General features: G+C 41.3%; 1 protein-coding gene across 6 annotated transcripts in view; it reads right to left on the bottom strand.

Moving 5' to 3' along the window:
• The window catches only part of PTPRG (protein tyrosine phosphatase receptor type G), a 616375-nt gene that overhangs the window by 69319 nt on the left and 522729 nt on the right, over nucleotides 1–24327 (bottom strand). For 4 of the 6 annotated variants that reach the window (XM_073350970.1, XM_073350965.1, XM_073350968.1 and 1 more), the window contains one exon: nucleotides 18092–18178. The exons of the other annotated variants lie outside the window; for them this stretch is intronic. In XM_073350970.1, the coding sequence (XP_073207071.1) occupies nucleotides 18092–18178 (87 nt within the window). The remainder of the gene's footprint in view (nucleotides 1–18091; nucleotides 18179–24327) is intronic. 6 annotated transcript variants of the gene reach the window in all.

Here is a 24327-nt window from a genome sequence, read left to right as displayed (position 1 = left end):
AACAGGTTTAACATTTGTGGGTTTTATACAGACATTGAAAGTATTTGAAGAAGCATGCAGATCACTTTCTCAGTGGAGGAGTAGCTCATCATGCCATTTCCAGAGGCCATAAGAAACAAGCCATTTGATGCCTATCAAATAGGCAAGCAAGGTCATTTTTTCTGCCCCAAACAGGTGCATGGTTTGTGTGTTCAAAATATACACATATGGGTGCGAAAAAGGAATTGGGCATGAAAAATGTACCACTGTTGTGCACAGTGTTGAAGTGAAAGATTTATAGATGTGCAGCATTCACTTCCTGTGTGACATAGAAAAGGAGTACTTGTGGCACCTTAGAGACTAACCAATTTATTAGAGCATAAGCTTTCGTGAGCTACAGCTCAGCTCACGAAAGCTTATGCTCTAATAAATTGGTTAGTCTCTAAGGTGCCACAAGTACTCCTTTTCTTTTTGCGAATACAGACTAACACAGCTGTTACTCTGAAACATGTGTGACATAGGTCTCTCATCCAACACGGGGCGAACAAAGTAATTCATATTAACAGTAGAAGTGTATTATGTTGAAGTGATACATCACACAGCAGAGTTATTTTTACTGTGGATCCTTTCTAGAAAGAATGGTAGCTAAGTATGGAAGTTACTTTTATTTAAATATAAAGATTCTTATTTCGTGGATTACCCTGCTAGCAAGACAGCAGAGGATGGCACAGCATCTTATCACACACCTTCTCCGAATCATATACACTCAAAGCTACAGAAGTGAAAAGTGGGATAGCCTTCTATAGTTTGTGTCTGCTTATCAGAGCCCTACTGTTCTCTGCCTCAAGCACTGCTGCACATGTCTTTGCTGCACAAGGTAAATGTCAGTGGTAGCTAGCGTGTAGAAGGGAGGGAATAAAACAAGGGGCTAAGAGGAAGTGGGTGAGAATTAAAGATAGGGTCCATTTGAAAGAATACATCAAAGGTTAAAACTTTCCACCTGAAAAAACAACTTGGCAATCAGGAGTTGTGATTTTTTGGCAGAGAACGATAGTTGACTTAGGGTATGTCTACATTACCGGCTGGATCGACGGGCAGCAATTGATTCAGCGGGGGTCGATTTAACGCATCTAGTCTAGACGCAATAAATCGACTGCCAAGCGTTCTCCCGTCGCACCAGGGAGAGAGGTGCAGGCGGAGTCGACGGGGAAGCATCAGCTGTCGACTTACCACAGTGAAGACACCGTGGTAAGTAGATCTAAGTATGTCGACTTCAGCTGTTATTCATTTAGCTGAAGTTGTGTAACTTAGATCGATTTCGCCCCCCCCCCCCCCCCGTGTAGACCAGGCCTTAGTATGTAACTCCTGCCTGCTTGGCGTGGCACTCTGCCCCCCTCTAGTGGTGGCTAGGCCAGCTAGAGATTGATGAGCCTGCTATAGCCTTGGCTAAGAGAAATGTGTCTTTTAGCTCAGGCAGTAGAGGCTTGTGCATTAAGCTCAAGAGATCCCAGGTTTGATTCCTGCTGCTGCTGACCCACAAGGGGCATTGGCGTTATAAGTGGTGGTCCGTACTACGTCTCTTAGCCAAGGCTGCAGCAGGCTCATCAATCTCTAGCTGGCCTAGTCACCACTAGAGGGAGACAGAGTGCCACACCAAGCAGGCATGGGTTACAAGTATTTACAGTCTATTGCAGAGGTGTCCATGTTAAAAACAAAGGATTCATTTGCAAACCTTGCTCCCCTGATGCCAACAGATTATACAGAATAACCTTAGCCTGTAAACTCCTTTGGCCGAGGGCTGTCTTCCTTTATGTAGTGTACAGTGCAGAACACAGTCAGCAATAAACATTTATAAAAAGGTATTGAAGTGGTTAAACAGCTTCAGAAAGCATGACACATGCACAAAAGACTTGATTTCACAAACCCTCCCCCATTCCTAACATCGTCAGATGTTCAACCAAAAAGTGTCCAGGTGGCCAATGATGTAATGCATTTACAAAGCTCTTCAACTGCAAATTGTAAGTGGATAAATCTTAGTTTAACCCATTTTCCATGCTTCCTTCTCCCATCTTTCTAGTGTCCCCTGAGAACAGCTAAGGCAATTGGGAAATCTTATTTGTGATGACACTAACCCTTGTAACACTTGGTAACTAATTACTATCTTTGTGACCTTTGACAGAGCCAGAAGAGTCAGAATTTCCCCCAGTTTTAATCAATAGCTTGCAACATCTGTGTTGATTACACTCAGCAGTTTCACATGTGACCGAGGAGATTTTCTCTTCAGTATGCTCTCAGGCACATACATTGCCACTCAGAGGATTTAGACGAGAAAGCAGGGTTTAAAAATCTATGGGCAGCATTTTAACAGCATCTTTAAAAATGGGGTATAGGTAAGGTACTAAAAAGCGTATCGGCATTCACATTTTTCTCTCTGAGCCACAGATGTATTTAGTGCAATGGGTATGTATATGTTGCAAAGCTAGCAACTGCCTAGCTACTGTATCTTCTACACTGTATATTACTGGTTAAAATGGTGAGAGATTCAGTTATCCAAGCAAATGATAGCTTACGTAGTTCATTAAAATGTTCAGTTCTAACACCCTGACTACAGCAGGGTATCAGAAAGTAGCCTAAAACTTTTCTAAATGGCAGCGATATTTTCCTCCAAGTGAAGAACTGTACAGTAATTGCAAGAACTCCTGTGACCAATGAAGACTCTCTCTGTGCAGGCCCCAAACACACCTGTTTGCAAGAGTTGGGTCTTATTTTGCCACACCAGCAACAGAATGAGCTTGTGTGACTCATACACAGTGGCTAGTTTTATAAAGATATCCAATGAGACATACCTTAGAATAAGAGGAAAACTAAGTCTAAATTTAAAGTACATATGGCCCAGGTCCAAAAACTGGGTGCATTCTTTTCATGTTTTAATTCACAAACTCTGATTCACTGGGGCCAGAAGCTTTCCTATAAAAATTGCAATTCAGAAGAGGCTTGTTAACAGTGAGTAGCAGAGATTGCTTTTCTGCTTGGAACATGCACCTGAAAACAGTAAATGCTTCCAAAATACAAGAGACCTGCTTTTCCGGCCGGAAGGATTATCCTTTCTTTAAATTACAATAAGAAAACAGAACAGTTACTGGATATTTATTTGAAGTGTCCCTTGGGTGATCACCAAACCAGCTTTAGGATCTAGACATGCATGCAACTAAATGTACTGAAAATTTAGTTCTCATCTTGCCCTTAGGTATTGGCCGTTTTTAACTGGAACTCACAAATTCTTAAATTTGTTTAGTATAATTAACCATACAATGGGAAGGTAGTTCCCTCTTTCTTTCTAGACTGGAAAGATACATTTGCTGATGGGAGTCAAGATGGATAGATGACTGGGAAAATCTTCCCAAGACTATTTTGGCATATTTCAAGTTCAGACTATTTAGGGCAGGTTTTTCTTTTTTGAGTGATGTGAATAATATGGAAAGTCTTTATTGTTTGCCTTTTACATAGAAAAGGGAATTTCAAAATTTTTTTGGAAAATCCTATAGCTTCTTATTAAAATTTGGTTCCAAATGTACTGAGAAGATCCTTTGATCAATATAACACAAGAGTAGCAGATGCCAAAAGAAAAGAACAGCAGATGTTTAGTACCTGACAGACAGAGTTGATGGGGACACAAGAAATACAACATTTAATGCTAGTACTCCAGTAAGAAAATTTACAAAATCTGCTCCTCACACTGAAGGACAGAGTTTTTGGTATCCAGATAGTCTTCTTTCCACATCCATGTTTGTAGAAGCCGAGATTTGTGCAGGGACAGATAACAAACCTCATATTTTATAGGGGTCTCTGAGGCAGAGGTCTGGGGAATCATTAAATCTCTTCAGTGATCAGTACATTTGGAGATTCTGTTCCTAATGGTGCTGATATATTATTGACTCTTCACAATTCTAGCTAAGCCAGAGGTATAACTGAGGAGACACTTTTAATTAAGGTTTCAGAGTAACAGCCGTGTTAGTCTGTATTCGCAAAAAGAAAAGGAGTACTTGTGGCACCTTAGAGACTAACCAATTTATTTGAGCATAAGCTTTCGTGAGCTACAGCTCACTTCATCAGATGCCTACTGTGGAAAATACAGAAGATGTTTTTATACACACAAACCATGAAAAAATGGGTGTTTATCACTACAAAAGGTTTTCTCTCCCCCCACCCCACTCTCCTGCTGGTAATAGCTTATCTAAAGTGATCACTCTCCTTACAATGTGCATGATAATCAAGGTGGGCCATTTCCAGCACAAATCCAGGGTTTAAGAAGAACGTCTGAGCCTCCCCTGGGATAGAGCTTGGGGTGTGCTATAGACCGCCGGGATCTAATTTGGATATGGATAGAGCCCTTTTTAATGTTTTTAATAAAGTAAATACTAATAGAAACTGTGTGATCATGGGAGACTTTAACTTCCCAGATATAGACCGGAGGACGAGTGCTAGTAATAATAATAGGGCTCAGATTTTCCTAGATGCGATAGCTGATGGATTCCTTAAGAAAGTAGTTGCTGAACCAACTAGCGGGGATGCCATTTTAGATTTGGTTTTGGTGAGTAGTAAGGACCTCATAGAAGAAATGGTTGTAGGGGATAATCTTGGCTCAAGTGATCATGAGCTAATTCAGTTCAAACTGAACGGAAGGATTAATAAAAATAAATCTGCAGCTAGGGTTTTTGATTTCAAAAGGGCTGACTTTCAAAAATTAAGGAAATTAGTTAGGGAAGTGGATTGGACTGAAGAATTTATGTATCTAAAGGTAGAGGAGGCCTGGGATTATTTTAAATCAAAGCTGCAGAAGCTATCGGATGCCTGCATCCCAAGTAAGGGGAAAAAAATCACAGGCAGGAGTTGTAGACCAAGCTGGATGAGCAAGCATCTCAGAGAGGTGATTAAGAAAAAGCAGAAAGCATATAGGGAGTGGAATAAGGGAGGGATCAGCAAGGAAAGCTACCTTATTGAGGTCAGAACATGTAGGGATAAAGTGAGACAGGCTAAAAGTCAAGTAGAGTTGGACCTTGCAAAGGGAATTAAAACCAATATAAATAAGAAGAAAACAAAGAAAGAAGAAGTGGGACCGCTAAACACTGAGGATGGAGTGGAGGTCAAGGATAATCTAGGCATGGCCCAATATCTAAACAAATACTTTGCCTCAGTCTTTAATAAGGCTAAAGAGGATCTTAGGGATAATGGTAGCATGACAAATGGGAATGAGGATACAGAGGTAGACATCACCCTATTTGAGGTAGAAGCGAAACTCAAACAGCTTAATGGGACTAAATCGGGGGGCCCAGATAATCTTCATCCAAGAATATTAAAGGAATTGGCACAAGAAATTGCAAGCCCATTAGCAAGAATTTTTAATGAATCTGTAAACTCAGGGGTTGTACAGTATGATTGGAGAATTGCTAACATAGTTCCTATTTTTAAGAAAGGGAAAAAAAGTGATCCGGGTAATTATAGGACTGTTAGTTTGACATCTTTAGTATGCAAGGTCTTGGAAAAAATTTTGAAGGAGAAGGTAATTAAGGACATTGAAGTCAATGGTAAATGGGACAAAATACAACATGGTTTTACAAAAGGTAGATCGTGCCAAAGCAACCTGATCTCCTTCTTTGAGAAAGTAACAGATTTTTTAGACAAAGGAAACGCAGTGGATCTAATTTACCTAGATTTTAGTAAGGCATTTGATACTGTGCCACATGGGGAATTATTAGTTAAATTGGATAAGATGGGGATCAATAGGAAAATTGAAAGGTGGATAAGGAATTGGTTAAAGGGGAGACTACAACGGGTCCTACTGAAAGGTGAACTGTCAGGCTGGAGGGGGTTACCAGTGGAGTTCCTCAAGGATCGGTTTTGGGACCAATCTTATTTAATCTTTTTATTACTGACCTGGGCACAAAAAGTGGGAGTGTGCTAATAAAGTTTGCGGATGATAAAAAGCTGGGAAGTATTGCCAATTTAGAGAAGGACAGGGATACCCTACAGGAAGATCTGGATGACCTTGTAAACTGGAGTAATAGTAATAGGATGAAATTTAATAGTGAGAAGTGTAAGGTTATGCATTTAGGGATTAATAACAAGAATTTTAGTTATAAGCTAGGGACGCATCAATTAGAAATAACGGAGGAGGAAAAGGACCTTGAAGTATTGGTTGATCATAGGATGACTATGAGCCGCCAATGTGATATGGCTGTGAAAAAAGCTAATGCGGTCTTGGGATGCATCAGGAGAGGTATTTCCAGGAGGGATAAGGGGGTTTTAGTACCATTATACAAGGCACTGGTGAGACCTCATCTGGAATACTATGTGCAGTTGTGGTCTCCCATGTTTAAGAAGGATGAATTCAAACTGGAACAGGTACAGAGAAGGGCTACGAGGATGATCCGAGGAATGGAAAACTTGTCTTATGAAAGGAGACTCAGGGAGCTTGGCTTGTTTAGCCTAACTAAAAGAAGGTTGAGGGGAGATATGATTGCTCTCTATAAATATATCAGAGGGATAAATACCAGAGAGGGAGAGGAATTATTTAAGCTCTGTACCAATGTAGACACAAGAACAAATGGAAATAAACTGGCCACTAGGAAATTTAGACTAGAAATTAGACGAAGGTTTTTAACCATCAGAAGAGTGAAGTTTTGGAATAGCCTTCCAAGGGAAGCAGTGGGGGCAAAAGATCTATCTGGCTTTAAGATTAAACTCGATAAGTTTATGGAGGAGATGGTATGATGGGATAACATGGTTTTGGTAATTAAATATTCATAAATAGGCCCAATGGCCTGTGATGGGCTATTAGATGGGGTGAGATCCGAGTTACCCAGGAAAGAATTTTCTGTAGTATCTGGCTGATGAATCTTGCCCATATGCTCAGGGTTTAGCTGATTGCCATATTTGGGGTCGGGAAGGAATTTTCCTCCAGGGCAGATTGGAAGAGGCCCTGGAGGTTTTTCGCCTTCCTCTGTAGCATGGGGCACGGGTCACTTGCTGGAGGATTCTCTGCTCCTTGAAGTCTTTAAACTACGATTTGAGGACTTCAATAGCACAGATATAGGTGTGAGGGTTTTTTTTTGTAGGAGTGGGTGGGTGAAATTCTGTGGCCTGCGTTGTGCAGGAGGTCAGACTAGATGATCATAATGGTCCCTTCTGACCTAAATATCTATGAATCTATGAAACTGGGAGTGGCTAAGTTATTATGCAAGGTAACCTATTTCCCCTTGTTTTTCCTATCCCACCCCTCTTCCTCAGACGTTTCTTGTCAAACCCTGGATTTGTGCTGGAAATGGCCCACCCTGATTATCACACACATTGTAAGGAGAGTGATCACTTTAGATAAGCTATTACCAGCAGGAGAGTGGGGTGGGGGGAGAGAAAACCTTTTGTAGTGATAAACACCCATTTTTTCATGGTTTGTGTGTATAAAAACATCTTCTGTATTTTCCACAGTATGCATCTGATGAAGTGAGCTGTAGCTCACGAAAGCTTATGCTCAAATAAATTGGTTAGTCTCTAAGGTGCCACAAGTACTCCTTTACTTTTAATTAAGGCGTTTCTTGTATTCTAAGGTTAACAAGTGTAATGAGGAAACACAAATATCAGACACACCACAATAACTTAGTGCTCAATGAAACATTGTGGGGGGAATATTGAGCCATAGCCTCAGCTGTTTTAAACTGGTGTAGCTTCACTGAAGCCAGCAGATCACTGCTGATTTACAAAAGCTAAGGATCTGCCCAATAGCTTTAGTAGTCGATAGGGCAACTGCTCCTTACATGGATTTTTCTAAACAAATAAACAAACCCCACAAACAGCAGCAATCCTCTAATACAAATCCAAAAGATTTTAGGTTCATTACACCAGAAAGATCAAATGAATACAAAAAAAGTGTAAGCATTATTAAAGCTAAGTGTAATTAAGAAGAATGGGCAAATGAAGACAATGCTTATTTGGACTTACCCACTTTCCCAGACCTAATAAACGTTGGCCAGATAATTTTCCAATAAAAAAAATTCTAGAAATTTTATAACCAAGTGTTTTTGCTGATACTTTAATTCCTCAAGAGGCACTGGTGACTGTACTATCTCAGTCAAAGATCAAGAATGAGTTTGAAAAAGACGGCACAGAGTGAGAAGGGAGAATAACATTTTTCAAAATATTTATAAAAAGGAAAAAAGAAACAAGAAACATCTTTAAAGTTTCAGAGCTATCCCTTCATTCAAAATGCTGTGAGTATTCCTGTTAAGGGAAAAGATGTTTGTTATGCAAAAGGATTGAAAGATCAAGGAACATCATTAAATATTACAGTGGGATTTAGAAACATGTATTAACAGACCCCCTGATTGTCAAGAAAAGTCAAGAATTTTCAAGTTCGTAGTAGAGGATAGTCTGCCTTTCGGAGATCAGTGTAACAGTCAAAATTAAACTGAGGACTGGAAACTACTTTCATACCCAGATCAATTCTGTTTTGAGCAGAGATACAATGTGCACAGATAATGCATTAGCTTCCATTTGCCTTAATCTGTGTTTTGAAACATCTAATAAAAAGAATCATCATATTGAAATGAATATTCTGATTAAAGATAAAACTGAGTTTCAGATGAGTGAGATACAAGATAGGAAACTCAAGTCATTTCCATTAATTACCAATAGGGCTGTCTGTGTTTAGATCCCTTATCAACAGACCCTCTTTAATATGTTTTCTGTTCATATTTGCAGAACATAGGCGAGTAGGCTTTATTCTACTTTATTCTGACTGATTTCTTAAATCTCTGCTCCTTTAATTTTAACACTGGTTACTGTAGCACTGTCTCAAGATTGGGGGGTAAAAAGCAGTGTACGCTGGAGGCTGCATTTTAACAAGAAACACGTGAATGTTTCTGAATGTTAGTGTTAAAAAGAGAGCCAGTGGGCCAGGTACCTCTTATTGCTCTCCACTAGAGAACTGGGAATAGTCACTTGGTTTCAGAAATCTTTTCCATTCACCCCACATAAAGTGATCTCTGACCCTAAAGGCAGATATAATTTTGTCCATGATTTTTTGGTTTCTGATCCTTATTCTATTTTGTAATACCTATGACCCTAATAATCTTGTTCGTGATGTCTTCCCCTGCTCATCTGTATGTGCTCTCCACATTCTTATGTGATCTCTGGTAGCAATTTTAGTACTGTTTGGTGGAGAGGTTAGATTATAGCCCTGCGACCAATAGAGTGATAACAATTATTAAGGCTGTTACACCCATTCTAAGGAATACCATCTAACTGATACATAGCCTTTGCACAGCTGTAGTCTTCTGTTCATGATTTTACTAAGTGATCCACTCCATCAATTTTCACCTCTGTTGAAGTCTTGGAAACTCAGTAACTTTTTCCCTCAAGTTTTATACCTGTGCCTTAAACTGAGGAATTTTGCAAGATGAAGCCTGTATAAAACACAGATTAAATACAGAAACATTTTACCATTCTCTCTGATAGCTGTGTCTCAGACTTTTGATTTCAGGTCTGTGATTTCTTGTCTAGATCACTCAAGTGTGAAATACCTTTTGACCCATTTATTTGTCTTCTAGCTGATTACAGCCAACTTGACAGGATGGATAAATCAACTTGGTGATTTTTGTCACATGCTTTATTTATAGCACAGAAAGTTATACTTCCACAATGGACTCGAAAAAGCCGTCCAGACACTGAGCTCTTTTACTCTAACATTATTGCATGCTATGGCTTTAAATATCATTTGTTGGACCAATTCTTTGCAGAGGTCCAGGAAGTCTGAGAGTTGTCTAATGAACTCTTATCAGAGGAACTTCAGTAATTCTCGCTATTAGAAAAATATTGTAGATACTGCTCATTTTAGGAGGATTTTTTTAAAATTTAATCTGGGTATTTTTAATGTGTCACAGTTCTTTGCAATTTGCACCCACTTACCTCTGTTTGTGACCAATTTGTACCTACTCCTGGAGGAATTCTGTGCCACTGCACGATGCAGAATTTTGCAGAAATTAACACTGTGTGCGCAGAACTTCCTTTCCCCCACAGAAAGGGGCTGCAGTGCTGCTGGCAGCTACTAGGGGCTACTGGATCCAGCAGACCCAGCTCGGACATAGAAAACACTGCCAGGGGGAGGGGGAAAGGAGCTAGAGGGCTCCTGGCAGCTGCAGTTCCCAGCATGCTCTGAGGGAAGGAGAGGGCCGCAAGCAGGAAACTCTATGGAAGCCTGGGACCAAGCATCAGGCTGTTTCTCCCTCTGGATCCCTGGGCTCTGGGGGAGAGAGGGTGGGTGTCTGGACTGGGGGAGCCCCCATGGCTGGGCTCTGAGGGGAAAGGGGTGTGGGTATCTGGGCAAGGGGGGATATGGCTGGGCTCTGGGGGGAAAGGGGGCAGAGAAACAGGAACTGGGTTGTCATAGGGGTTTCTTTAACTCTCTGCTCCTGGGGGAATTTTTGTGTGTGTGCCTGTATTGTTACAGACATACTTGCTGACAGATACTTTGAAATAAATTACCCAAATAACTGAAACTGGTGTGATGCAGTGTTATTTTGATAAATAAAATCTGCAGAATTTTAAAATATTTATTTTTTTGGCACAGAATTTTTAAATTTTTGGCGCAGAATGCCCCCAGGAGTATTATACCAAGGGGGGACTTTTGTCACTAATTATGACACCACTGTGTTTGGCCCAGACACATCCAAGGGACTTGCACCCAGTTACTCCAGGTTGCATTTGGGCACATGTCCACAAATCTGTAGTTGCAGATCACAATTGATTTTTTTTTAAACCATGAACACACTGCAGTTTGGAAAGGGAGCAATTATTGTGCTCACTTATGAAAGGACAAATTGAACAGCTTTTATATGAGCAAGCAAACCCTGTCACATCAGCACAAGATGTTCAGTGCCAGATAATTTCAGCTGACTAACAAATGAATCTTTTTTTCACAAGGATGTGTGGTGGAATATGGTGTGTTTAATTAACATCTTTTTTTTTGTTGGCAAACAAACTCACTCTCTCCTGTTCCAATGCACCAATGAGATGTGATGTTCTCAGGGCAGAGAGAAAAGGTACACACACCCCCACAATAACACAGTCACTGTATGCGGATGTATGGAAATGATAAAGCGTTCACCTTCCGCAATAGGGAGTGCTCTTGTGCCTGGGGGTGGGTTTGGCTTATGGGAAGAGGAATGGTGTTACTGTCATGCTTTCTTTTTCGGGGTCTTGCTAGGGTGAGGGAGGAGCTTTGAGCACAGGGCTCCTTGGGGGAAGATATTGAATCAGAACTCTCCCCAGCTGTCCTGACCACTACCTGCAGTCAGCTAGTGCTGCCTTCCCACTTTTTGGGCACCGTTGAGCGAGGCTTGCGGGTGCTCAAACTTACACCAGGCGTCAGCAGCTGCACACATGGGGCACTAAGGTGATTTAAAGCCACTTTTGCTGACCCTTTGTTCCTGTGTGGAGCACAAGAATGGATGAACTAGGAATCCGGCCTCTTATATCTTGAGAACTCCCTACCCTCCCTTATAACAGTGGTAGGCAGGATCTACCTGTTTCTGCCTTCAAAGGAGAAGTTATTTTCAAGGCTCAGCTACACCTTGTTATCCTCCACTGCAGCAAGGAAGTCTAGGGCTTCCTCCCTTAAGTTATCACAGCTCAAGGAGGCATTGCCAGATGAGAGTCAGAACATCTTCTATGAAATCCCTGTTGGAGTTTACCCCAAATTCCAGCACCACGGTCTTCCGAAAGGCATAAGTGTCCCCCTCATTGTTTAGAACTTTCTCAGAGAAATTCCAAGTTCATAGAAATGCAGGACTGAAAGGGATCTCAAGAGGTCATCCGGCACTCATGGCAGGACTAAGTATTACCTACACCCTCCCTGACAGGGGTCAGGGCCGGCTCTACAGTTTTGGCCGCTCCAAGCAGTGAAAAAAACCGCCGCCGCGGCCGGCAAAGGGAAGAAGCTGCCACCGAATTGCCGCCGCAGCCGGAGGAACTGCTGCTCCACGCACCTGCTTGGAACGCGGGTGCCCGGAGCTGGCCCTGACAGGGGTTTGTCTAACCGGCTATTAAAAACCTCCAATGATGGAGGTTCCACAACCTCCCTGGGAAATTTGTTCCAGTGCTTAACTACCTTGAGGAAGTTTTTTCTAATGTCTAATCTAAACCTCCTTTCCTGCAATGTAAGCCCAAGAATGTGTTTAGGCAAGATTGGGCTCAGTGTTTAGTTTTGCATCTGCCATGCTCACCTGTGTTGGCCACCAGAGCTTTCAAACGAATCCATCCACATAAAATGGACATTACCAATAAAAGAATCAGCAGTGAAATTGTTAATGTTAGCACTGGGCTTCAGAATTAAGCCCCTTTTGAGAAGACTGCAAGGTAAAAGGACATTTCTCTCGAGAGATGTAGAAAGTGAATTGGCTTGCACTCTGAAGGAGATCTCCAAAACCAAATGAAAACTTAAAATCTGCAATCTTGCAACACCACAATCCATAGGAATCTTCCATCCATAATAAAACATGGAATTTTCATTTCCCAATGGCCCTGCCTATGGGTTTGTATTATAAATAGTAGTGAAATATGAGCGTTCCTCATACCTTCAAACGTGCCCAGTTGTTTCTCAAGCAGAATGCGACAGAGAAGGAGGAGATTACGTATTCAGATGTTGTGAGATAAAGTAGCCGCTCTGAATGTACACAAAATATTATTCTTGTCCTCAGCTAGAAAATTCTGTGCATCTGGTATAAAACTATACTGCAGGGACAACAAGCTTCCTTTCTGGTAGACTTCATCGATTGCTTTAAACTATACAATGGGGAACTTGTTCCATGTAGTTTTGTAGATAACAAAAACAGTGATACTAAACTCTAAACCTCTGTTTCTACAAACATTCAAATGAATTCCCTTTTATCTTTCTTCACGGATTTTTGAGAAGGCCCATACGCTCCAAGAGCAGATGTAAATTAACATATAGGCCTTGCAATGCAGTAGGCATTTTCTCACTGTAATGGCATAAGAACGTTCTTTGCCATCACATTTTTTATTAATCAGAGCACACATGGCATCTCCAAGTGTAATCATCATTCAGGGGTCACCCCAACATGAGCCCTGGCAAATCAACAGGCAACTGAAGTCATGTAACTCTAACACCACTTCCTAGTCCCTTTTCTTCCCATAGCATGTTATCATAAACAGATTGTTTCCACCTTCACTACAGTCCGTGGAGGATGGAGGGACCTGGAAGCAAGGACTCTGAAAATCTGCTTCCTTGTGGCAATTTCTATGATTCTGGTATGAGGACTAAAGATTTTCAGGTTCAGGGCAAAAACCAATCATGAACTAGGGATGGGCCAGATGCATTGTGGGGCCCCATCAGCATGGCCATTCAAGGACTTCTAGTCACCTCAGCCCCCACATTAAGCATTGCTGTCCTCAGGAATGAAAATTTTTTGGTATTCTCTCTCCTTCAAGCAATCTGCATTAGGGCTTTAATTAAGCTTCTCTTTTCCAGGAGAGCTGAATTCACATTTTGAACACATCGTGAGTGGAGTGGTTTCTGAAGTGCCCAATCATCTCTGAAGAGACACTAAGGGCCTGGTACCAGCTACTTATTCAGAGATCATAATCATTACAATAAATGTCAGAAAGAAAGACTGGATTTACCCTACTGACTGTAGCCAAGTACTACACATAAGTTGGCTCAGTGGTGATAAATGTCACGTTTACAATAGGTTTTTTAACATGAAAGTCCATAATTTGCTTCCCAGGGACCTAAGCTTCATTATCTGGAGACTTAAACACATTTACTGAAGTCTAATGAATAGAATTAACACATCATTTAAACAGGGACTAATATGTATGCAAATTAGAAAAAGTTAAAAAAATAACAGTTTAGCCCACAGTTTCAGAAAATGTAGATTGCATCCTTACAAAATATGAATTTTTGTAATTCACTGTCTCAGTATCTTCATATCTATGTTATCAAATTAGATGCTCTGCATGCGAACAATAGGTTGCATTAAGCCCATTTCAATTTTATATTTAAACTTGAAATTATAAAATAGATTATATTGAAACATGAATTACATAAATGCTAATTAAATACTTAATTAAATGACCAAAATAAATAGGCAGACCAAACAGGGCTAATTTCCATTTGCAAATTTCCCTAATTACTGTATTTTCCTTTGGAAAACGGAAATTGTATTTCATGACTGAGAAAAGTGAATCATTTATTCCTTGCCCATTTGGTTTTTTTTTTACATTTTAATTTTTTTAAGTGTCTTGGAATTGATCTCAAAGAGAGATAATTAATCTTCCTGGGTAAATAGGTATAGTATTAAATTAAATATCACCAGAATCAAATTATGGCTGATTTCCACATGCAAATTATGTTACTTAATAAAGTTTCTTTAATAAGAAAAAAAACCCTGAATTATTATGAAACATGAGTAACTGCTATCAAATCCGATGGGTGTGTGTCACCCTAAATATCACAAAACATGTTCAAAACAGGTCTGTAAACTAAATGCCACTGATATTTTATCAGAGATTCAACTCCCCCAAAAGGGAAAAGGCAAGGGTACAAGACAAACATATAGTCATTAGGAAACTGGGGAATTCAACCATTAGCTGAGACTACAAGTAGGATTTCTTCTTATGCAAAGTCCAAAAAGAGCTTGTTGAAGAAGATACAGATTGAAAGAAAAGCCCTTCAGGGCTAAAGACAGTGAAGAGAGTGGTGAGAAATAGTTCATCTGGATGAAGATGAAGCCTGTAATGATGCCAAGGTCAGGAGATTCTTGTTTTGCTGCTGTGTAAATGCCGGTCATGCAAGATAAAGAAGCCTAGAGTCAGCTTTAACTTTCGCACCCAGCTTCGCTAAAGTTTTGGAGAACAGGACGCATGAACCACCACCTCTGACACTCCAAAACCAGTGCAGTACTGAGGTGCACAAAAAATACAAATGGGGAATGTAAATGAGACTGGTATATATAATCCCTCCTTAGAACTCTCCTTTGCCATGATTTCTACAAAAAAAACTTGACAACGGTTAGGTCACTGGTGTGCAGAGACCATTCCCCATCATGCTGACCAATACTGTCTCATTGTTTTCTTGTATTCCCTCATCGGTCTGTCTGGATCCATCTGTTGTCTCTTGTCTTATACTGAGAGTGTAAGCTTTTTAGGGCATGGACTGTCATTTGGTTCTGTATTTCTACAATGGAGTCTGGTCCATGACTGGGGCTCCTTGGTGCTATGAGTGAGAGAGAGAAAGAGAGAAAGAAAGAGCGAGGAAGCTTTTATTAAAATAATTCAAAACCCAAGAAAATGAAGGATATGAGGTAGGACTAGGACAATACTTCCAGAGGTTTTGTTTTGCATCTGTAATATGGACACCAAGTAGCAATGAATGTTACCATGATTAGGAACTGAGTACTTCTGATTAGAAAACATAGGAGAGTAAACTATTGTAGCGTGTATTACCCTTATCCAATCACAACCTTCCTCCAGCATCATTAGTTTGTAATGTCATTGGCTGACAGCAGCAGAAGAATAGATACTATCCAAGCAGCAGTCTTGGAAAGTTCCCCTTTTTCCAGTTCTCTCCCTGCATCCTCTGTTATCTCTTTTAGCACCTGTGCTTCCATGCTTCTCTTACCAACATGGGCTAAGCAGGAGGGATGAAACTGTTAGTGCAGGTGGCTTTCAGAAATGCTCTCAGATTCTAGATGCCAGTTACCCCTCTGGCATGCAACTGCCCCATCTCTACATGAAATCCTCAAGCCCTGTGCTTAATTTGTGCCAGGGCTGAGCCCCGGCACATCTGGACTTGCTGCATCACTTATGAATGTAAAAAAATGGCTAGCGCCCTGGCACCTAGTTCCTCAAGCCCTAGCACCTCTTACAAATTAACAACTGCTCAAGCCTGACAACTGAAGAAACCCTGGTTAAAAAAACACAGATTCTATTGTTGCTAAAATGGCGAGAATGGCCATTTTAACTTCCCAGGATGGGTTGAGAGAGCTTTTTATTCCCTCCTGCAGCCTTGCAAAGTGCTAAGCTCATATTCAGAGCACAAAGCCCTGTGCTAATACTCCATATTTATGAACAGAGGTGGATTCAATTTTCCATGTACTGTGAGCGACTCACCCCAATCCAGAGCCCATGAAAGGCCCTCTGTATTGGACACTGGACCCATATTAGCACACAAGGGGTGGGGGAGGGCCCGCAGTACACTGCGAATGGAACATAGATAGAATTTCCGGATCTCTGCAGCCCTGCACAGCGGGCCCGGCACGGGCCTAGAACAAGCCTAGAACGGGCCTAGAATGTTGGGGACCATGAGAAGTGGGCTGGAGATATGGGGTGGAGCACTGTGGTCTAGTGATTAAGGTACTCTACTGGGATTGAGGTCACAGGTGTATTATTCCTGGCTCAGCCACTCAGCTGCTGTGGGATGTTGAGGCATATCACTTTCCCCTCTGTGCTTCCTCCTCCCACCCTTTGTCTGCCTTCTCTGTTTGGACTGCAAGCTCTTTGGGACAGAGACTGTCTCTTGGTATACGTATGCACAGGGAACTGGGCTTGTTTAGTCTGCAGAAGAGAAGAGTGAGGGGGGATTTGATAGCAGCCTTCAACTACCTGAAGGGGGGTTCCACAGAGGATGGAGCTCGGCTGTTCTTGGTGGTGGCAGATGACAGAACAAGGAGAAATGGTCTCAAGTTGCAGTGGGGGAGGTTTAGGTTGGATATTAGGAAACACTATTTCACTAGGAGGGTGATGAAGCACTGGAATGGGTTACCTAGGGCGGTGGTGGAATCTCCATCCTTAGAGGTTTTTAAGGCCCGGCTTGACAAAGCCCTGGCTGGGATGATTTAGTTGGGGTTGGTCCTGCTTTGAGCAGGGGGTTGGACTAGATGACCTCCTGAGGTCTCTTCCAACCCTAATCTTCTATGACTCTATGATTGTATATTGAGAAAGGAAGCTTTAAGATAAGATCACTCTTGTTCTTGATTATTTCATCCAGCGGTCTGATCCAGTCTATGCATTCAGCTAGGTATACTAATTGATTGATTTGAACATTCCTAACCCTATAATTTCATACCCAGAGTGCCTCATGGTGTGAAACTAACTAGTGTTAACATTACTCTGAATGTTGCTATGGGATTGAGAATATGGCCCTTAGATGATTACACTTTACAGTTACATGGAGAGGACGAAAACATGATTTATCTGGCAGCTTCTGTTATCTCACTGTTTTACAATAAATGTATACTGGGACCTCAGGATGCATCTACTTGTATTATCGGATGTTTCATTCACAGTTCTTCCAGGAGAGTACTACCTGACTGAAACTGATCTGTTTATGAGACACCATATTATACAAATAGAGAGACTCTTTAGAGCATCACATAAAAGTATATAACCCAGAAACAGCTCAAACAAGGATGGGGTAATAAACTGTTCCTTGGAGCAGGGGAGAGAAAGGGGCTATACGGTCATTTTTTTCTTATTTGCAAAATGTTTTTATCTTAAAAAATAATATAAATATTTCACAAAAGAGTCACAATGACAGTTAATAATCTTTTTTAAATGGCCCATTTTCTCATCATCCTTTTAAAAAGTCCCACTTTATATTAAGGTTGAATTTAAAAAGAGTTTAAAAAGGGTAAATAAATGAGTAATAGATGTTTTAATAAATACTCAATTGACTTAACTTGTTATAGCGTCCAATACGGTTATAACCATGCCTTATGGCCTGCTATGACACCTTAATCATCAGCATCACATATTATGCATGTCCGAAACTCACTGTTTGTTAACGCTTTATAAACCAGCTATAAATAGAACCTTAATATGAAGTTTGACCATTTTAAAGATAATGAATCAAACTTATCGGTGGTGTAACCCCTCTGACTTCAAGAGGGTTACTGCAGAAATGAATCTGGCATATATAACAGGTGATTTCAGAATAAGAATTCTGAATGAACAAATTTGGTTAATTTCACATACATACATACATAGTGAGTAAATCACCCCAGGCATTAAAAACTCCCCACCCAACCTGTACCGCCCTCACCTGCTCCCCTTCTCTGTTCTCTCCCCAGAAGGTGGCACTTCATGGAAACGTCGGGGTAAGCCCTTGGACTTTATTTTGTTACACTCTCTAAATAAAAAGAGACAAGAAGTGTATAAACAGGGTTTTTCAGACTGGCTGACAACAATTCTGTATGAGTTCAATTGAGTGATCTACATGGGAAAAAAAAAGACACACATCCTCCCATTCAAATGATATCTCTGAATTTCTCTGCTCTTGTCAGACCCATTTTTAAATAACAAAGTTAAAAAGAACACAATACAATATTTTACATTGTCAGATTCTTTGCGGAGACAGACAAAAGGAATTATAAATAGCTGTTAAATCCTGTCTGCCACTATAAAATTTACTATTGTATAAAATTCACTCTATAGTCATGTTAAATATTTTATTATTAAATATGCATCAACATCTTTTGAATAAGAGCCTATCTAAAACTACTCAAGCCAATGGAAGAGCTCCCACTGACTTCAGTGATCTTTCTCCTTAAAGTCCCTGGGGACAAGAAATTCACATAAATGATCTAAGGTTCTGAAAGTCATAAGAGTGTAATGGACATATTGGGTCAGATCCACAGTCTATCTAGTCCAGTATCCTGTTTTCTGACGTGGCTGGTGCCAGATGCTTCCAAGGAAATGAACAGAATAGGGCAATTATTGATTGATCCCATCCCCTGTCATCCATCCCAACTTCTGGCAGTCAGAGGCTTAGACGCACTCAGAGCATGGGGTTGAATGCCTGACCATCTTGGCTAATAGCCACTAACAGACCTCTTATCCTCCATGAATTTATCGAATTCTTTTTTGAACCAAGTTATACTTTTGGCCTTCATAGTATCCTCTAACAACAAATTCCGCAGGTTGACTGTGTGCTGTGTGAAGAAGTACTTCCTTGTGTTTGTTTAAAACCTGCTGCCTATTAATTCTTGTAATTGCCAGGTTCGCCTCGGGCACCTTTTTTTTAAAAAAAAATCAACATTTAAAAAGTCTGTTCTGTTTTTTCCTTTAAGCAACATACCATCCAGGATCTGACCAGCTGGAATGACTTAAAAACAGGATTTTTCTTCCTAGGGTAATATTAAAAACTGTCTACAGCATATGGAATAGAGGAACCAAGACTGCTTTTATTCAGTCATCTGGTTTATTTGAGGCTTAATTCTGAGTCCTTTTAACACTTAACATGCTGCATCTCTTTTGCAAGCATGGTTACATATAACAATATCTGCAATATCATACAATTTCATCATCCTCATCCTTTCCCTCAGGATGCTGCTAATTCCTTTCTCTTTTCATCTAGAATGCTGCTGCTCTTTCTAGGACGTCCGCAGCTGGCACTCACTGTAGACAATGCCAGGTACAGTAACAAGCAGAATCAGAGTTTTAGACAATACCTGGAGGCTCTAATAAGCAGCAGCTGTACCAAGCTCTCTTTCTCTTTGTTACTTCAAATAATCACAACATCTATAACCTGTCTCTGCTTTCAGGCTACCAATCACTGTAGAACAGATCAAATGAAACAAACTCAGAACAAATTTGGTTTCCATCAACCAATGGGTTTCGTGACACAGTAGCTACATGCCACAGTGAAAGGCAGGCTATGTCCACATTGCAGTGTGTCACTTTGCTCAGCAGTGAACGGCTCTGGCAGAGGCAGGCAGCAGGGAAAGGCAGCCTATGGCAGTGGGGAGTGGCCAGAGCCTTTCCCCGCTGCTGGAGCTTTTCACTTCAGTGGAAAAAGACTCCAGCAGAAGGGAGGTAGCAGGATACTGCACTGCTAAAAACAGCAGTATAGACGTGGAAAGTACTGCTTCAGGGTATAGAGAACCATGTAGGGAACAGACCCTAGGGTTTTGATGTTTGTGCTTTACTCGCCTAAGCAGTACCTCATTGTCCACTCTGCTCTTGCTACCTGTGCCAGCTGGGTGTGCAGTGTCTACTCTGCACGCTGACTAAGTGTAGACATACCTTTTGTGCCCTTTAACTTAATACACTTTCAAGTGTATGTACAAAGGCACTCTTAGCATGGAGTGAGTGTCCACACAGGGAGTTAGTAATTAATGTCCAGGCATTCTCCCTGTGTAGACAAGCCTTCAGTTACACATCCATCCACCTTGGTTAGATACATCCTGCTCTTGTTTACTTGGCACAAATGTGGAGTTACTCCACATGTACACTGGGACAAATGGGAGGTGAATCCATCCCACCCCAGTGAGCTCTGCGAATCAGATTCACCTCCCATTTGCCTCAGAATACAGAGGAAACAGTGATTTGGCTCAGAATACAGAGGAAACAGTGATTTGGAAATGCAATTAAATACATTTGAGAACATATTTAGAACTAAACAAATTTTCAGTCATGCAGGGCAGGTGTTGAAGCAAATTCAAAAACCTGACACAGTCGGATCATGCTAACACCAGCATAAATGTGGAGTTACTACTGAATTTAATAGAATTACTCAGGTTTACAATAGGATGAGAGCAGAATCTGTCCCACAGTATCTTGAGATGAGTAAATAATAATTTCTGCACTTAAAGTTCCTAAACAGGTTTTTGAAAACCTGTATATAAATAACTAAAGATACTAGTTGCTGAATTTTCTAGACTTCTTCACAGTTCCAGAAATGTCAACTAATGAGTTTTCTCTTTCTAAAGTTCTGGGTGTCTTGGCTTGGCAAAGCCCTCTTCATCTCTCCCACCTACCTTAAAAAAAAAAAAAAAGAACAATACATTTTGTTTGTTAAAGACACACATGATCATCACACTGTCTAATGGGAAAACTGACAGCTCTTGTAATTCTTACCTAAATAGCTTGCAGGGAAAAGTAAAACTAAAGTGGCTTAAACAAATGCAGAAATAATAGAAGGGGACAATTTTCCAGCTCTCTCTCTCTCTCCCCCCCCCCCCACACTCACTCCAGTATGTTTAAAAAGCAACCTTTTTACAGATCATCCAGTATGTTTAAAAAGCAACCTTCAGCCAGTGACTCTCTCTCTCTCTCTCTCTCTCCTTTTTTGTGTGGGTGGGTGGGGATCTAATGAGCATGAGTTTGTTCAAAAGCTTGAACAAATATCTCCAAGCCAATCCAGCAGCAGGGGGTCCATTACTATAACAACTGACAGCTCCATGTGAATTCTCAAAGGCCCTAAAGTAGCCATTTGGGAAATAGTTACGGAGTAAAAATTTGCAAAGGAATGGCAGTATTAGGTTTCATGTGACAGGGCCCTCGCTACACACAGCTGCCCCTCACTATGTCAGCCATTCAAGCACAAAAAAAACCATGTCACCAGCATCAGAGAGCAGCTGGGGCTCCAGAAGAGATCGTTTTTAGTTCCCCACAACAAGACTGGGATCAAACACCACAAACTAACAACGAATTGAAATAGCTGCAGCACACGGTGCTGTGGGATTACAAGATCTTTTTTTCCCCTGGCCTTCGCATTGTTCTACTCTGAAAAGCTGAAATACAGACAGAAAAGTATTTACACGAATTGTCTCATGTTGTGTCTGAAGCATGAAGAGGACTCCGAGTGATGCTAGAAACTTGAACGAGTAACCAACTGCTGCCCGGAGTTTCAAACTTAAAATGCAGCAATGACCTGCCATTGGCACAATGAGAGCTTCAGCTCTCCACGATATAGAAGAGGTAACTGATCACAGATCTGCCACACCTCAGTGAGCATGAGGATCAGAACACCAAGATATGTCCTGAGTAAGCGAGCACACTATTTCTGTATCTTTACCTCTAGTGGCACTGAAACCAAATACGACTCTTGTCTTTTACATTGTGTACGCCACGTGCAAATAAACTGTGACGTGATTCTCTGCATTGTCTAAACTGGGGAGGGAGAACGTGATGGCGAAACCTACCCAACTCCCCAGAAGGTGATGCTAGGCATCAGATGCCTCCATTTTTAATAGCTTCTCTTTCAGATGGCAGTAACGAGGTGGAAGGGCATGGCATGCGCCGCACCCCCACTGCTCCTTTGGTGAGGAATCACATGGACCAACCAAAGCGCAGGGAGGGGGGCACGATGGACCATGCCACTGCATTCTCCACACTCCATGCAGTACTTTGCACATGTAGACATGCAAAACCCACAGAGGGCTCAGACACCAAGGTGATGGGCTCAAGTATAAGGACGTAGGTAGATGCTATACTGCCAGTGCATGGAAGGAGAGAACATCTGGACATTGCTGAAGGGGGAAGTCTGGAAGGTGATTAAGGAATTGCTGGTGCAGAGGAGGCAGAAACACTGAAGCTGGGATGGTGAATCAAGAGGCAGGTTCAGTGCTGATCAATATGGGGGTAGGGAAACAGACGACAGTCTGGGAGAAAGCGAGCGTGTTTGGGCACTTGTAGGAAGTGCTTAGGCGTCCGACTGAGCTCACATCTCTTCCTATGAATGTTTCTTCTCCTCCAGCCTATGAGGCCACACACTGTGGTTCTGACCCACAGCTCTACTCTCTCCAGACTGTAACAGCATGGCTGCGGGAGGCTTTGTGCTGTCCCAACAGAACCACACCCACATTTTTATTCCTATGCCAACAAAACACACATGATTCTTAACTCACCCTCCTGGGCAAATTTTGCAAGTGCATCCACTGCACATGCTGAGACCTGCACTTGCATGTCAAAAGGATGTGTGTGGAAAACATGTAGGTACAACTTTGGAAACCCGTTGATTAGTTGTTTCCTAAGTCTTGCTGCTTCCTAACCTTTGTTAAAAATGCTAATGGTACACTTTTTGCATGATAGAAACTCAGCACTGAATTTGAATGATTACTTTTACTACACACAAATCTGTAGTTTTCCTTTGAAAAACAATGTTTGGAAAGGTTGGTCCCAGACAAGATCTGGGGCGAGGCTGGGGCAGAGAATGGAGAGAGAAAGTGTGTATGTGAGAGAGATGTAGCAGTTCTTCTTCTCATCATTTTGTTACTGCTATGGGAACATAGCAGATCATGTTTTCCAGCTAGGTTCATAGAATCATAGAATAGAATATCAGGGTTGGAAGGGACCTCAGGAGGTCATCTAGTCCAACCCCCTGCTCAAAGCAGGGCCAATCCCCAGTTTTTGCCCCAGATCCCTAAATGGCCCCCTCAAGGATTGAACTCACAACCCTGGGTTTAGCAGGCCAATGCTCAAACCACTGGGATAGCTTTGAGCAGGGGGTTGGACTTAGATGACCCCCTGAGGTCCCTTCCAACCCTGATATTCTGTTCTATGAGGTCATTCCTTCCACATACAAGGAATGTTGCCACATCTCCACCAAGGATGTTCACATATATCCACTGGTCTGTCAGATACCCACTGACATCCCAACATGCCCATACCAAACCTACACAATGGTCATTTGGATGTCACCATACTTATTCTGTCTCATGCCCCTAGATAATACGTGTGAAAAAGATCTCTCAATATAACTGTGTCTTTTTTTGTGAACGAAGTCCCTAGTGAAGAAATGTAGCCACATGGCAAACTGAAAATCATATACTAGTAGAATCCACGGTAAAACAGATATGTTGACCTGCATGATATCATACATGAAAAATTAATGACAGGTTTCAGAGTAACGGCCGTGTTAGTCTGTATTCGCAAAAAGAAAAGGAGTACTTGTGGCACCTTAGAGACTAACCAATTTATTCTCAAATAAATGCTCAAATAAATTGGTTAGTCTCTAAGGTGCCACAAGTACTCCTTTTCTTTTTATGAAAAATTAAGTCTTTCAAGCACAGATGTTAAAATTAATTGTAGCATTAACTATTAAGACTGTGATTCAGGAAAGCACTTATATCTGTGCTTAAGTCCATCCCAATTCAGGACACCACTTAAGCACAAGAGACAAATCTGAGAAACGGACCCTGACTGACGATAAGCTGATAAATTATACAGTAATAAATCACTGGGACCAGATGGTATTCACCCAAAAGGAATACAGATATGAAATTGCAGAACTACTAACTGTGCTATGTAATCTATCACTTAAATCAGCTTCTGTACCAGACGACTGGAGGATAGCTAATGTGACACCAATTTGTAAAAAGGCTCCAGAGGTGGTGCTGACAGTTTACAGGCCAGTAAGCCTACCCTCAGAATGAGGCAAATTGGTTGAAACTACAGTAAAGAAAAGAATTATCAGACACATAGGTGAACATGATTTGTTGGGGAAGAGTCAGCATCACTTTTGTAAAGGGAAATCATGTCTCACCAATCTACTAG

Source organism: Lepidochelys kempii, chromosome 7, assembly GCF_965140285.1.
Source record: "Lepidochelys kempii isolate rLepKem1 chromosome 7, rLepKem1.hap1, whole genome shotgun sequence".
NCBI lineage: Eukaryota > Metazoa > Chordata > Testudines > Cheloniidae > Lepidochelys > Lepidochelys kempii.
The sequence above is the reverse complement of the archived record's forward strand: the minus strand, read 5'-3'. Positions and strand labels throughout refer to the sequence as shown.